At 36.2% G+C, this 16,396-nt stretch overlaps 1 protein-coding gene across 1 annotated transcript in view; it reads right to left on the reverse strand.

Annotated features, from left to right (window-relative positions):
* The window catches only part of eys (eyes shut homolog), a 352,522-nt gene that overhangs the window by 20,511 nt on the left and 315,615 nt on the right, over positions 1-16,396 (reverse strand). The window contains exons 43-44 of the mRNA XM_069179989.1: positions 7,117-7,289; positions 1,553-1,735 (exon numbers count right to left, since the gene is read on the reverse strand). Coding sequence (XP_069036090.1) covers positions 1,553-1,735; positions 7,117-7,289 — 356 coding nt within the window. The remainder of the gene's footprint in view (positions 1-1,552; positions 1,736-7,116; positions 7,290-16,396) is intronic.

Raw genomic sequence — 16,396 nt, forward strand, 5'->3', positions numbered from 1 at the left:
TTATTTTCACCTTGAAACATAGAAAGGAGAAACCTGAAGAAGACCCTCCCACCAAAGTCTCACATTCACATTCATAGGAGTCTGTAAGCGTAGACTGAAGTGGAACAGGTAAAGATTCATTCCATGCTGAGAAGTGAGGAAAGAAACAGGACTTCTCGGCTCTGGAGCCTTCATCAGGTGTGAGAGAGGGGAAGCAGCAGGTAAATAAGGCACAGGAGAGCAAAGGACAGAGCAGTAAGAAGGGCAGGGAGCCGTGAGGAAATGGAGAAACAGCAGGTGAGAGTGAGAGTCCAACCTCAGGGAGAGCAGGAGGAAAGGTCTGGAAATCCAAAATCCACAAATGAACAGGAGTAGGAGATTAGTTTTTTGATGAGCGAAAGATGAAGGTGTGATCCCACTTAATTGGTTTCAGATGTCTTTCTCCAATAGGAATTCTGAAACCCCTGTGTAAGGACACAGAGAGATCTTAAAGAGGGTGGCCATTATACAGTAGGTTAAATGGGGAACTATCGATCTGGAGAGACCTCTGATCTCTTTGCTTCTTTTCTTTGCCTTTTGGCATGGAATGAACCTTTACCTGTTCTTTTGCTTGCTTTAGTTCAGAAGTGGAGGATGCATTTAGTAGTTTAGAAGAGTAATATTAATCCAAAAGCAGTTTAAAAGCAATATTTAAAATGTTTAACACTAGATCCTACAATTCTTCCATTAAATGTTTTATTTATGGCTGGAAGTAGTACCTAGTACCTAATTTAAATGTACATGTAGGCATACATGAGTATAAAATAGCACCAATGATAATTAAAGCTGATGTGGAATTCAGGGTAATCTTAAATTAACATTTAATTTACAATTTTCACATGATACTTGTGTGCTGTTAAGAGATAATTATTTTATATTTTTATTTAATAGCTTTCTAGAAAGAAAAGTTTTACTTAATGATATATTTTTAAAAGCAGCAATACCTTTACTCAAGTAATATATTTGCATATTTTTTACACCCCCAATAAGTAACACTGTTATATCTCTCGACCAATTAAGGCAACAGAAAATTGCAGGAAAAAATCAATTTGAGAGGAATTATGCTCCTCCAAACTCACAAGAAACATTTTTTTACCCCACGAATGACTAGCTTTACTAAAAACAGAAGATACCTAATTTCTGAATCAGAACTGAGTGAAGGCAAGGATGGCCCAACAGGAAATAATTCAGCCATGCTGTCAGTGCATTTCCATGCACACGGGAAAAACATTAAAGAGTCAGTAGGTTACAGAACTCTGTAATGAAGCTCAAGTGATAGGAGTGTGAGCATTATGAAAATTTCAAAGTTTCAATATGAAAATAGAAAATCATAAATTCAGCATGTCAGAAAGAAGATTTATTTTCAATTTCTGCAGTGTGGAGAGCAACTGTTATAATGGGCCATTCGCAGAGATCTGTCACATATAGTCATAATAGAAAAGCTTTAAAAATCACATTTTCATTTTATTTACTAGTTTTCACAAACTGATGCTACCATATTTACAGGACATGAATGTGCATAAGCCTTTCTTACCTTTCCCTTTTTGTCCAGTGAAAAGGATAAGGTTGTCCTTTACAGCAGACCCATTGTTGGCAAATGTCAGTTTCAGTTGGAATTCATAGTAGGAGTCCATATTTGGGATTCTGGAATACGCCATATAAGATGTATATCCAAACTCATCTGTTCCACTAAATCTGGCCCTGGTGATATTGATAGCTGCAGAAACACATCAGGTGAATAAAGATGTTATTGATACAACCCTCTAATATCGCTTGATGACAATATAAAAGTAGAAAACACAACAAACACTGCCTAATACAGATGAATACATTCATTTATATCTTTCCTTTTATTAAATCAGCATTCCATCCATCCAACTGTCTATATTTACATACTGTATCAGTTGTACAGTGCTAAAGCTAAAAATAAAGGTACCGATGTATTATCAATTGATTTTTAAAGAGTATTCGAAGATTGGGAATTGCTTAAATATACCACCCATTTGCTTTGGCAATCCTAAATCATCCAAGTTGCAAAAGAACAGCTTGCACAAAGTCACAAAATTAGTTCAATGGTCTGTCTGTCTGTCTGTCTGTCTGTGTGTGTGTGTGTGTGTGTGTGTGTGTGTGTGTGTAATTAAAGTGGCTTAACTTGACTCCAGAGTAAATGTATCTTTCTCTGCACATTCCGGCTGGTAGATAAACACCTAGTAACATGACAAAACCTCTCAGCTGTTTTTAAAAACAAATTAATTGATGAAAATACTTTTACAGACTTTTCAGCCCATCTGTTTTTTCCAGTATTTACAGTATGTACCTTTTAGTGTGGATTCTGATTTAAAAACATTCAATGATAATCCCACAGAAGGTACAGTACTAAACCAAGCAAATGTCTTGACCTGAACCTTTGGTCGATCTCGTACTGAGCAGGATTGCTGTTCCAACAACACATCATCAGGAGGAACAGCCTAAGCCTAGCTTACCTATCCTACTAGTGGGCGAACAGTCCAAGGCTGCACACTGATAGGAGGAGCCGAAATCGAAGGATCAAGTTACAGCATCAATATGGATGCTTGGAACGCATAGCAAAACATACGATTCCCTTGTTCATGGCCATCATTTTCTAATGAGACAATTAAATGGAAGGGTAAGTGATTATTATAGATTCATGGATGCTACAGTATGTGCCTGTAGTGCACAGATCTCTGGAGGTTCAGGCAATTGCAATATTAAAAGTCACTGGTATTGCACTGTTTTACCATGTTGATAAAAATCATTTAAACATCTTATTTTTGGTAATATTACATCAAATTTACCATCCAGATAGAATTGATAGATTGTATAGAACAAGTTCACAATTATATGAATTCCTGTGTAATATATTTGTATGTAATATATATATGTAAAAATATATGTGAAAATAAAGAATTTGTTTGAAATCTACATGCGTTTCTTCCATCTCCTAGAAAACTGCCAATTCTGACTCATTAAAATGCTAAGCCAGAGTTTTTTAATTAAGAAAAAACAATGCATGCTGAGACCCCCTGCTTCACTCAGAGCCCTCTTTATCTCAAGGATAATTATCTAAAAGACAACAAACTTCTGTACAATCCCCTTCAGGTAGTCAAAAAGGAATTCTATGGCACTGAGTAATGAAAGGACTTCTCTTCGTCATTTAATTTCAAGAGGTGCACTTCCTTTACCACCTACACATTTCTTTTTCCTAATCACATTATCACAATTAATAGAGAACACATTGTCCCAGAAATCTCATGAAGCTCATTTTATTGTCTCTCTGTGCAGTTCTTATTGAAAAGCATCAGCACTGAGTAGCTATATTCCGACGTATCCACATATCCCCTATTAAAAATGCACAGTGTCTTGGTTGCATATTAAAATGATAGTTAATGGTTAACACTAGATGGAGCCATTGTTTTATGTTCCATAAGGGAACAGTTTCATTACAATTTCCATAAACTGAAATGGTGGACTGCGACCCTTTAAAAGCCCCCATTGCATTTTCATTCCTGTTTTATTTTCAGAAATAACTGGCAATTTACATTGATAAGGAGGACATACAGTACAAAACATGGACACACACTTAGATTCTAAGTGTTATTATTGTTACTGTGGTACATTATCAGACATTCCTATTTTAACCTCCTTAATTTTTCATTTCTGCTTAATAATACAGGTACCTATGGATTTGTCTTGTGGGCAAAAAAGGAAGAAATTGCTTGACTTCACATCAGAGGTCAGTACAAAGTCTGTCTCCTCTGTTCTCTTAGGCAAGGATGAGAAACTGCCATATCTTCACACTCTGAGCAGAACTCAATATTTCCATATTTCCCTTCCAGGGAAGTACAAAATACGTTATACCTTTTTCTCCAAAACCAAATAACTAGCATTTTTTCTTTTGCCCCACGGCTTGAGCTAAGTACGGTATTTTTAGTGTTTTTCTGAGGAAAGCCTGCTCTTTCTGCTTATGAATTATTTATGGCTTTTGAAATCTTTTCACTAGATAAAATAATTTATACACTGCTCTAAACACATAAACATTTTTTTCATTGCTTAGACTTAGTTAACATTTGATGTGAACATTTAATTACTACTCTAATAAGCAGCAGAAAGGAAACTGAGTACCAGGCACAGCATGTCTAGGCAAAACCTGGGAGCCTGACTGCTTGCTCTTGTTCCATGGTGTTTCTAGTAAGCAATTCATCCCAGGTCATGCAGCAACATTCATTTTTTCTTGTCTGAAAATAAATAAGGTCAATCTTCTATAACATCCCCCTAAAAAGAACCTTTTTATCTGTGTGACTGTTTTACAAAACATGCCGGTCCTTGTTTTTAAGACTTTTAGAACCCTCAATTTAACACATCCTCCTTTAAAGGTAGTAACATTCATTAACACATACAGAATGGTCAAATGAGCTTGTGAAGGGGTCTGGATAGAGTGCTCCTTTTTCATTGTTGTTTGTGACCCGGAAAACTGAGACAGAATTGCCTGTTATCGAGGGATCCAGTTCACTCAGTAAACTACGGGTTATGCATGTTGTTTGATGTTTTCCTATTAGGATGACTCAAGCCTGCTGCCTCTCACTCTCACTCTGGAATAGAATAGTGCAGTATGCATGCAGGCTGAGGCAGCTTCAGGCACTGAAGAGGCACAGAGTTATACATTTATTCATCAAATGGAGAATGGGCTTGGTTTTAATCTGCCCCCAAAATACCTTGTTAACTGGTGTTGAAAATTGAAGCCCAGCTGAATTGTCTATGTTTGTACCGCTTGTACAGCATCAAGGAGGATGAGGAGCAATCAATAATCACCTGCAAATTGTGTTTTTCAATTGCTGTCATGACTCTACAGGTTATATCTTTGTCTCCTCACATTACACTTCTTGCTTTAATATGAAGATTTTGGGATAATAGAAAATCACCTAACTTCTTATATCACAAAAATACAACTGGTGGTTGCTCTCTGTTTTTCAGTGGAGAGAAAGGGCATTTTCAATAGTCTTTTTCTGGCATACAGTAAAATACATACATTATCTCTGAGATAGTAAATATGATAATCACAGGGCTTATTTTTTGCTCACAGATGTTGCCATTATGAGTGACAAATTAATATGGCTTTGTATTAAATCCATCAATGATTATTGCAGAAACCATTGATTGAAGACTTCCTCATAAAAAATCACAGTGGCCTCTTTCAATGGCTTAATTATACAAAGTGAATTAGACATCATTATAAATATAAAAAGATACTTTATGCATATTAGATCAGTAGCTATAAGCTTTTCACAATTCTCTGAGAAATACCTGAACAGATGTGCTATTACTAGTTGAAAGGATTGCGCTACAGAGTGTGGAAAGAGTCACTTGTTTGGATAAGCATTACTTATGCTAATGGAGTTTGGAAATTCATTGTATTTGAACAGGAAAACAGTTTGTGTTTGGGGATATCCGTTAATCTGAGAGAAAATCAGTCATGCAATACATGTTAAAGAGGGTGTTTAATGATGTACTGCCACAGTTTTAGCAGCAAAGGCTACATTGTTTTCCCTTTCCAACTAATGTCACAAAAAGAAAATGTAAAAAGGGCTGAAATTAAATGAATGGATGTATGTTATTATTCAGAGTTTAGACTGTAACTACTTTTTACAATTCTGTTCACAGAATTTTTAAAAACACTAAGATATATATTTGTTTTAATGATAATAATCCTTGGATTATTTTTCAAATTTCTTTTTATAATAAATAAATAATGTTACTGGACTTTTTTCTGTTCTGTAAATGATGATACCCATCTTTTCAAGTCTTGTCTTTATGCACCCTAAAATGTATCTTGGAGATGTCTATTTCTGTGGCAGGAAAGATAAATGAGAAAATGACTTCAAATATAAAACCGAGTTTAATGCAGAAAGATACTGTGGAGGGGCAGGGATCAATATTGACTTTGAAGTTATCCGGCTTTAAATTTAAATGTCAACTAACCTCAGCAGGACACAGGAGATTAGAAGACTCTAGTTGCCATTAGGGTTGTGTGTACTTGATGGAGAGATGGCTGGAAGATCTGTTGGTCTCCTAAACTAAACCACACAACAGGCTATTGCTTTTAATGACGAGGATAGAAACAAACTGTACACTTGTAGTCCTGCCATAATTCCTTGTTTAACTGCAGGAGTAAGATTTACATGACTACACTTGCTCACAGTTTTACAGGGCTTTTCTTTGCCCTTCAAATTACATGTGCTGGCTAGTTACATACTGTATGCTGGTGGGGTTATAATGACATGGAGTGTTCGGTAGAGTAACAAGCCACAGTGGAACAGCATTGTCCTCTTGCGTGGGGCCCTTACGCATCACTACTGCCGCCTCTGTTGGAGGGAAGTGCAATGATGAACTAATGATCCCTAGGTCTGACCATTCATTTTGTGACGTGTTCTCTCAAAAGCCGTGTGTGTATCTGCATATAGACTTATGGAAAAGATCCATCCATCCATTTTCTTACTGTTTTATCCAATACAGGGTTGCAGGGGAGCTGGAATCTATCCTGGCAAGCAACTGGCACGAGGCAGGGTACATCCTGGCACCCATCCATCTCAGGGCGCACAAAGACACACAGACACTCACACCAGGGTAATTTTGCCAGAAGCCAATTAACCTCCCAGCATGCTTTTGGGCTGTGGGAGGAAACTGGTATATGCGGCGAACATACAAACTCCACGCAGTATGTCAATTATATTTAACTCTAAAATGCTGCTCTTCTTCAGATTATGAGAGGAACTGTAATTAAAAACCAACAAGACTCGCCCTAATAGGCAGGGATAGTTTGCATCTTGATAAGCAGCCTCCTTGTGATGCTTGTTAGAATATTCAGGCAAAACCTTCTCAGTCAGTGATTGCCAATCAATAGATATTGACTTATTTCCAAGTGTTATTAGCTGCAGAAATAGAGTAAGGAAGCTGCCTGCTCTTATCTGACTTAGTAGATCTCCGGCTAGATTAGCGTAACTAATTTCTCCCCTCTAGCTTGTTGTTTACATCTCCCCTCTAATGACTCGAGACTTGTTAAGAGCTTCATTTGTTGCTTACCTTCGTCACACAGGACCCCTGCTCTCCCATATGGGCACAGACACACTGCATCCTGGGTAGATGTGGGTATGCAGGTCGCACCGTGACTGCAAGGGCTTCTGTCACAGGCATGAAACTGGCAGAGTTTTCCAGAGTAGAAGTCAGGGCATTTGCAAAACCAGTTTTCTGAATCACTGAATAGAAAAACACAAACAAATCATTAGGAAACAAAACTTGACAGTGGAAAAGACAATTATGCTAGACAGCCTTCCCCTGTTTGAATCCATTGCCTTGTTCTAGAACCTGCTGCACACAGAGAAAGGCATCATAATGGAAACACGCACTGTGCATTCACTGCTGCCTTCTGACCACAATCAATACTGGAGATTGCGTTCAAGGTTAGGCCAATCTGTCTAAACCAGCACAATGCATTTCCAAAGAACAAAAGCCAATAAACAACGAAAACATGTCAGCTTTAATCACATTGTCATTGGATGGCAAGGCTGATTTAAAAAATAATAAACCACAAATCCAATGTTTCACCTTAACAAAATGAATTTAGCTTTTTTATTATAAAGAAAAGGAAGAAATGAAAAGAATATTTGTTGCAATGGTTGAAATGACACAAATACAAGGGACATATAGATTAAATACATAATTAAAATAAATCCATGACAAATTTAAACACAAAATATGGAAAAGGCAAATACATCGTCATGTGCAATTTTATTATCCTAGGGTAAAAAAAACACAAAGTTGGTAAGTGATGTTCCTGCAGGGACTTCATAAGCTTCTTTGAAATGCGTACACTTTCAAAAGGTATCACATATGACACAAGACTAAGCACTGGAAAAGTTTCAGACCTATAAATTAATAATCTGCTTTGAAAAGCATCACAGTAGGATAAATTTTACTTCACCAGAAAATGATTCTGCCATGAAATATTAAAGTTCTGTTTCTGGAAATTAAAAAAAGGAAATGGATTTCGGGAATGGTTGAAATTGTTGATACTAAATACCATTCCCCAACCTGACAGTATTGATCACTTAATAAAAAATATCACCCCATTCACAAAAAATGGTATTTGTTCTTTTTCCTGTAAAATGAGGTAAAAAGTTGGAGGTAGGCAAAACAAAAAATCAGTAGCACATTTAGTACTATGGGCCGCTAAAGGAAAGGTTTAAAATTAGAGCTCATATCTCTCAGATAATTGCTGTCATCTTTAATAGTAGTTCTACATTGAGATCTGTGCTAGAGAAATGCTGATAAAGAGCAAAATGCAAAAGGGATTAGATTTGATTGCTTTGGGGGAAAAAAAACAACAACAAACAGAAAAACGGTTTTGGTTTAGCAACCATTAATATATTTCTTAGAAACTACAAATGATCCCACCATTCATCCAGGTCCTTTTTATAGCTAATCATCCTGATTATTATCCTGATCTGGTATTTAGCGAGCAGGCCGGGCAAAGATTGCCTCATGCGAGCTTCCTCCTCTGGGGATGAAGAGGATGAGGCTCAGCTGAGGCAATCTTTGCCCGGCCTGCTCGCTAACCGCCGCGGGGAAGTGGAGAGGTGAATCAAGCGCAATCAATTTTCTGTCTCGGATCATAGCCAACTCTTTGCCCACAATAGCACCCTGAGGCAGCTTTTATATATCATTTAGAAAGAAATTAAGTTACTGGAAATTAAAAGGCTGTTTATTTCCATTGTATTCATTGAAAAAAATAAAAAGAGTAAACAGTTTTAAGCAAACCCTTTGATGGGTCCTTCTTTTGAATACAACATTCTGTTCACTAAGCAAAATGAGATTCTTCCCCACTCCATAATCTGTGCAAATCAGGAACATCAAGGTAAAAATATCAATGCATATGAGGAATTAACTGAAAAGCAAGAGCTGAAAGTACAGCAGTTAAAAGTAAACAGGTGAATATACATTAAATATAATGGACACTCTCATGTATTTTACATTACTAAAAGGAATTGCTAAACATAGTTCAGTCTAAATCGCAATCCTTAGATATACATTTTCATATTAAAGCAGGTGGCAGCATTTTTAAATAGGTCAAACGGCTTGCAAGATACATTTTTACAGCTAAAATAATGAGCTGTCATCACTGAGAAAAAAAGGCCATCGCGGCAAGTAGAATAACCTTCTTGTAACAAATACCCATGAATAATTTAAGAAATTGTGAGAGAATAGGTTTTAAGGAAGGTCTATTCAGTAGAGCTAAACTGAAGCACTGTCATTTCCGCAGACAGAATAAGCCCAAATGCCCCGTGGTTTTCATCAGCTTCAACACAAAGGCTTTGCAGAGACCTTCATATGCACTGGCAGTGATGCTGGCGTTTAAAGACAGGACACAGAAAATAAACTCTGAAATTGTTTAAAACTTCTTGAGTATATAAAACAGCATACAATCTAATAATTCATCCCACAACCACTGCCCCATTGAACAGCATGTGTAAGTGACATACCCATTTTCTCATTCAAATGTTCCTAATTTCTTTCATATTGCATCTTTTCCCTTACAACATTTCTGAGTGATTCACGGACTTGTTAGACAACACATAAATGTTATTTTTCATCTCACAAATAAGGACTATGTTTCGTCATTATGTTGAGAGTCTCACTGAAAGAAACACATCTGCAGGTTGAGTAAAGATAGTTTTAGTGTGATGACCTTTTAGAAAATCATGATAATCAATTGAAATACAGTAAGAATTTGAAATCCAAAACAAACATCATCATTACATCAATATCATCCTTTGATTTCAAACACATTCCCTCTTGAGAAAGATGCATACAATGTTGAAAATTTGAGAAGCTGGTAAAAAACAATTACTTTATATGTACTCTTAGAATAATACTTCAATATAAACACAAGAGATCTTGCACTGTGCAATGGTAAGTATTAAAACTACCAGTATGTAAGCTGGAAGGAGGCTGAAACATATTTAAAAAATGTGTAGAGGCAGGCACACCTCAGTGATTTTCTTATAGAGACTGTGGAAACTGCTTTCCAAAGGTATTAAGCTTTGCCCATAGTCAAGCTTGACAATGCAGGTCATGGGAAGAGGCAATGAAGACACATGATGCACATGCTTCTTAAGGTTGTATAGATAAGAACAAAAAGGAGGAGTTACTTATCCATTTAATTCAAAGACTCCTTCAGCTGCAGGCAGAACAATCACACTATCCATCTCCCAAACTCATTTATTTAAAATAATAAATACTGTTAGTTAAACAACACTTACCAGGCATGCCTTCTAGGTTGATTGAGACTAAATTACACAATATATGATTAGAGCTAAATATAAGAAAGTAACAGGTAGATTTATAGGATATTTAACTTATAGCCACTATCACAACTTACTACTGTATGTACTGTATATGATTCAGTAAATGATGGTAGGTGGCAATTCTCACAATCTATGTCTTTTTTGCTTTGGTTAAAATGCTATTCTGAAAAGCAGTTGGCTAACAGACACTATACCAAGAGTCACCCATGAGACTACGAAAATATAAATAAGTTGATATAGTTTTTTTTGTTAATGCAGAAAGTAAAATTACCACTGTGAGAATACAGGCTATTAAAGATGATTTGACCTGAAATTAAAAAAAAAATAACCTTGATATTAAAAACCCAGTCACATAATCAATTCCCTAATCTTTGCATGTGTTAACAACATAATAATGAGAACTGCCTCCAAAGCTAAATTTCAGTCACTGTTTGACATGTTTTCTATAGATCTATGATATAAGACTGACAGTTCATTAGTAAGATTGTGTCAAATTTGTTCTCTAATAAGCTCATCAGGGTATTGTGGTTCTGTAAGCATCTGCTGTTTATGATACCAAAATGGCTGAGTTCTTTTGAAAGGCAATGTTCTTTAACACTGCACAACTAAGAAAAAGCAATGCCTCTGGAGGTGTTAGGAATTCACCATGTAATGCAGAATATAACAAGAAAGTGTTGGTACATTTTTGTAGTACAATTGAAATAGCAGTCCAAATTATGCATGAATAAATTCTTTATCTCATTATATTATTTAAGGAAAAAGCACCTCATACTAAGTACATTATCAATTCCTCGAGGAGCTGAAGGGATGTTCTGTGCTGGCCTTATAAATAGACTATTATACTAAGCTTTCTGCATTAATTGATGCACAATAAAATGAACTTAGTATGAGGCAAAGAAATCACAATGACAGATGCATCTTTTTTAAGCTCCACCCAATTAATTAATTTGTGCATTAGGAAAGCTTCAAGACTAATGTGCATTATTTTCCACATATCCAGTATGTGTGTTTTAATTTTTTGCACAAGTCTATCTATTGGACAGAAATCCAAAGATGTGTTTAAAGAGCCTTGAAATGGACAATAATTTCAGAGAAGAATTGTAAGCTAACATTGCTGGGGAAAGGTACTTCCTAAATGTGATCCACTACACTTACTGTACATATTAGTTGTGTAAGGTTTTAAATATTTAAATTAATACGTTGGCATTAAAGGATTTCTTTACATTGTAACTATATTATCTCTGTAACTCATGATGTTTTAAAATGATTTCCCCTCAACCTCTTGTGAATTTTGAAAATAATCCCTTACACAACTGATTTGTAATTTCTGGGGAAAGTTACCTAAAAAACACAATGCAATATTATTAGCTAAATAATACTTATGTGAGGGATATTTGTGTGAATTTACTAAGACACTAGGGGAAATTGAAAGAAGTTTGTAATAATTATACATACTACATAGATCATTGTAATCAAAATAAAAAAAAAATACTGCCCCCAGCTAAAAACTAATCCCTTACCCAAATAACTGTAATACAATTACAAAGATGAAAATTACTCCCCAGGTACCAGAAGGAGTGTGCTTTTCCATTATGTCATATTTCAAGTGATTCAGCTGTACAGAATATATATCATTGTGCAGTGTTTTTTCCATGAAAATGCATGTGTTAAAGCTGATCTTACTCTTACTGTTATTCATTGATTGACTGAGACAGTGCTCATTGAAGACTTCTCTTGCAACATAAGCTCCAGTCATGGAATTTTCACTACTGAACAGGGACAGAATACAGCTGATTTTAACCTTCAGAGCCAAGGGTGTCTAGTCATTTCAATATAGACTTTTTCCTCAACAAGAATCTTTGCAAGCAGTATAGGATTACTGTCACTTAGAAATGTTGATGTAACATTAAAAAATATAATTAAAGTGTAGGACTGACTGGAATGAGTGAGCAAACGTACAGTAGTCTGTCACTTCAGCAATAGTTAAACCACTGTTCCATGGTGAAAAAATCCCCAGCATGATTTTAACTGTCAGGTTCTCATCATAGTAGTGCAGTAATGAAAGAGAAGGTGATGCCTGTGGGAGTCTGGAATAAGCTACCCAGCCGTGTTATTGAATCTGATACCTTGGACTTTCTCAATAAATGGCTGGATGAGATCATTAGATCAATTAGCTACTAGCAACTGCATGAGCCTGATGAGCCAAATGACCTTGTTTATAATCTTTCTTATGTTCTTACGTCTGGTGCTCAAAATGTCTATACACCTATAAATGTTCATGTAAGACAACCATGAGGTCTAGATCAGGCATCCTAAGGTTCTGGCTGCTCCAGTTCACTCCATTAAACAGTTTGTCTGAGAACAGCTCTGTAATTATTAAGTTACAAATCAGCATGATAAATATGGGAATACTTATTTTATGTCAATATGCTGTAATGGAACTTGTAAATTTAATAGCCCTAGTCTAGATTATGCTATGTGTTTTGATGTCCACAGCCTTCTTCTTTCAACCCAATCTGCGATCAAGTCAATGTAATTTGTGACCAGTGGGAGGGTCAGAATGATTAATTTAGTCTGTAACTACAGTAAGAGACAATTTCACAGAGAGCAGCTTTTTTGCTTTAGCTTCCTGAACCTACAGTATTCCACCCCATTCTTTTAAACACGAATTTTAGCAGACTGCTTGCCTTGTTGAAAGAGAATTAAATACATACTGTACACAGTAGGGGGTTTCAATTATTCATAGGGCCATATAGTTTATTGTCTAAGGGCATGGTTATCTGAGAGAAAGGTCATGAGTCAGCATTATAAATTATTTATAGATTTATCTAACATGCAATTGATTAATATTGTATATATTTTCAATTTAACTATATTCTCATGTTTTCCAAGTGCAACATTGTGACAAAATAGCCAGGATATAAATACAGCGATCGAAAATATCTTTCAATTGCAACTAAGACATTGATTTGATGTATGCAAAATACATGAGAGCAGGAAAAAATGAGTAAGCTTTTGGGATGTTTGCCATTTTCTTTTCATGACATCTTGTTTTCCTGCTCCCATTCAGCTTACCAACATATGACTGTGGAAACACCCTGCAGCACTTCCCACAATTCATCCAAAGTGCGGGTTTGTTGTTTGACTATTTCAGTATCTGCATAACTACATATAGCCTCAATGACCTTCACATCAGTAATGTGTGCAGGCCTGGGCATCTTTTTGTTCCAGTTATTTTTAACTGCTTTGGCTATGTGCTTGAGGTTACTGTAATGCTGTATGACGAATCCATGCCGAGTGAGATGTGTTTCTGATGGAATGGCATGAACTATCAGACCCTGGGTGTGACTGTTAGAAGAGACCCTTGGCTGAGCTACAAAAGCAACACAGATCCCTGGTCTGTCTGATCTGTTGATCTATCCCGAAGCCCAGCATTCTCTGTGACGCTGCACCCTGGTCCGTTTGTCCTCACACAAGTTGTTAATGTACAGTATTATTGCAAAACAAAACTTGGATCCATATGTAAGACTATCATCTTTCATGTGTAGTCACTGCATTGTTTAAATTAGTATGGCAGGTCAGTCTTTTTGTTCAGTTTCATTTGCTCAACAAAGGTTTTTAGGCAGCGATACATGCATTGGGATCACTCTGTCCTTCTGTATATTATAATGCTCTAAGCGATACAGTAAACTAGTTTAATTCTTATAGCTATAATATTAGGAAGGTCTAGACTGAATAATTATCTTCTGCATCAAGAACATATGCTGAGGTCATTCATATCTCCTTCTGAAGAGGTTTTTTTCATGACCTCGTCTGATATCATCAGTAACAGCTTTGCCTGCCCTTATTAGTCTTCAATGGAGCTCCTGCTGAAACATGAAGTCAGGTTACAATCTGTTGCAGGGAATAGCCTTCACTAATTAGGATTATAACTTCTACACAATCGTCATGTGAAATTTGCTTGCTGTAAGCCATAGTATTCATCACATGTCACCAATATCAGTATTATTCTTTATATTTTTATAGGCCTTATGTGGATGTGGCACTTTCTGATTTCATGGATGACAGCAATTTACATAGTACTGTGGTGAATTTATTTTTTACACAAGAGGGAATTCTGTTGCTGTCTCTGTTTTATATCTAGATTTTTATTATGATCTTCTGATTACTTCCAACACTTTAACTTAATGTAACTGTGTATGTGTTTACAAATAATAACATATGTATATAATTCCATGAATATCTATGAATTGGCTTCATCACTCTGCTCTCCTCCCCACTGATAGCTGATGTGTGGTGAGCGTTCTGACGCACTATGGCTGCCATTGCATCATCATCCAGGTGGGGCTGAACACTGGTGGTGGTGGAGGGGATCTCCATTACCAGTATAGCGCTTTGAGTGGAGTGGCCAGAAAAGCGCTATGTAAGTGTAAGCAATTAATATTAATTATAATAACATACTGTACAGTAACTAATATACAAGATTATTCACATATACCAAAATAAACATTGTTCTTACCACATCTGACAAGACAGCCATTTTAAACATAATTAAGACATCAATTAGTGCTGTTAAAGATCTAGGTTTGTAATACATTTTAGCTAGTTGCTCTGCTTTCATCCCTTTGTGAAAATGCAATCATGACTAATTTTCAGTCATTAGTATATCATGAGCATTGGTTTAGTGGTTGATAAATATTTCAGGCAGGCATCCTGCTGACTTACAAAGGGTCGATGCTCATCCAGCACTGCTATCAAAATCCTGAGGAAAGCGTGCCTGATAATTTTAATCAGTGCAAGAAAAAGGGCAATGTCCTGATTTATTTGATGACACAATGAGTGCCACAGGACCCCCTGTAGTCCCAAAGACACTCTGTCCTTCAAGAGGAGAAAGCCCAGTCCACATGTCTGTGACTTACTTTTCAAGAAACACATTGGGAAATGCTGCATGGCACCAAAAGGCAAAGAACATCAGAATGAAGACTTCTTTGTCTATCAAATTTTTTGTCTTTCTACCTTCTACGGTGGACACAAGGAAGTTGTTATAAAACTTCATTCAAAGTCATTTTTCATAGTAGACCTTAAGACTTAAGACTGTAGGTAAACATAATCAATGTAAGACCATACTTTTTTCATTCCCTATATCCCATGATCAGAACAGGTAGTAGGGAAGAAAGACTCCACTCTGCTTATTGGTAAATAAAGAACTGCTAGTATAATTGTAATGCATCTGTAATTTGGTATTTTTAACCTGCCCTTTTGTTAGCTTTCTAACATTTTTTGTTCTTTTTTTGAAATGTGAATCAAAATCTTTGTCATAAAAGAACCTTGTTGCAAAAATAGGGCTGGAAAGTTAAATAAAACAAATAAGTGTATTCTCTTTCTTTTAATCAAAATACACAAGCCAAATGTAGAAAGCAAAGAGCAATTAAAGTTCATTAAACAGCATGTGACCATCATTCCCTAATATGCCGAAGCGTGTCAGCTCAAGTCTACCCTGAGGGTTCACAGGAGTATGGGTTTAAGATGAACAGTGAATGTTATTGGCACATTCCTTCTCCGGATTACCAGACAGTGGTGAATACTTGCTTATGTATGATTACATTTTAGCTATCACTACACAATAATTACTAGCAGAAAAAGAAAAAGATTACATGTTTTATGTAATGTGAAGATAGTAAATGCACATTTCTTGAGCAGCACTTCATTTGATTCTAAAATTGAGCTTGTCACACATAGCATCTGTATTTGATGAATGACAATTTCTTCCATTACAGAACTCACAAAGTGTGCTGGATTGCTAGTGGTGGGAGATGAAACATGATTTTCGTGTGAAAAGTAGCATCAGGCCAGGACACTTCTGCCTCTGCAGCATTAAATAATTTAACAGTGAATGGCATTGAAAGACCACATTTGGACTATAGACATGTATGCTCAGTTGTCTTCAAAAAGAATCGCAGAGGAGGGAGCAACATAGTTACCCCTTGACTAGGAAAGTA

Source organism: Lepisosteus oculatus, chromosome 17 (assembly GCF_040954835.1).
Source record: "Lepisosteus oculatus isolate fLepOcu1 chromosome 17, fLepOcu1.hap2, whole genome shotgun sequence".
Classification (NCBI taxonomy): Eukaryota; Metazoa; Chordata; class Actinopteri; order Semionotiformes; family Lepisosteidae; genus Lepisosteus; species Lepisosteus oculatus.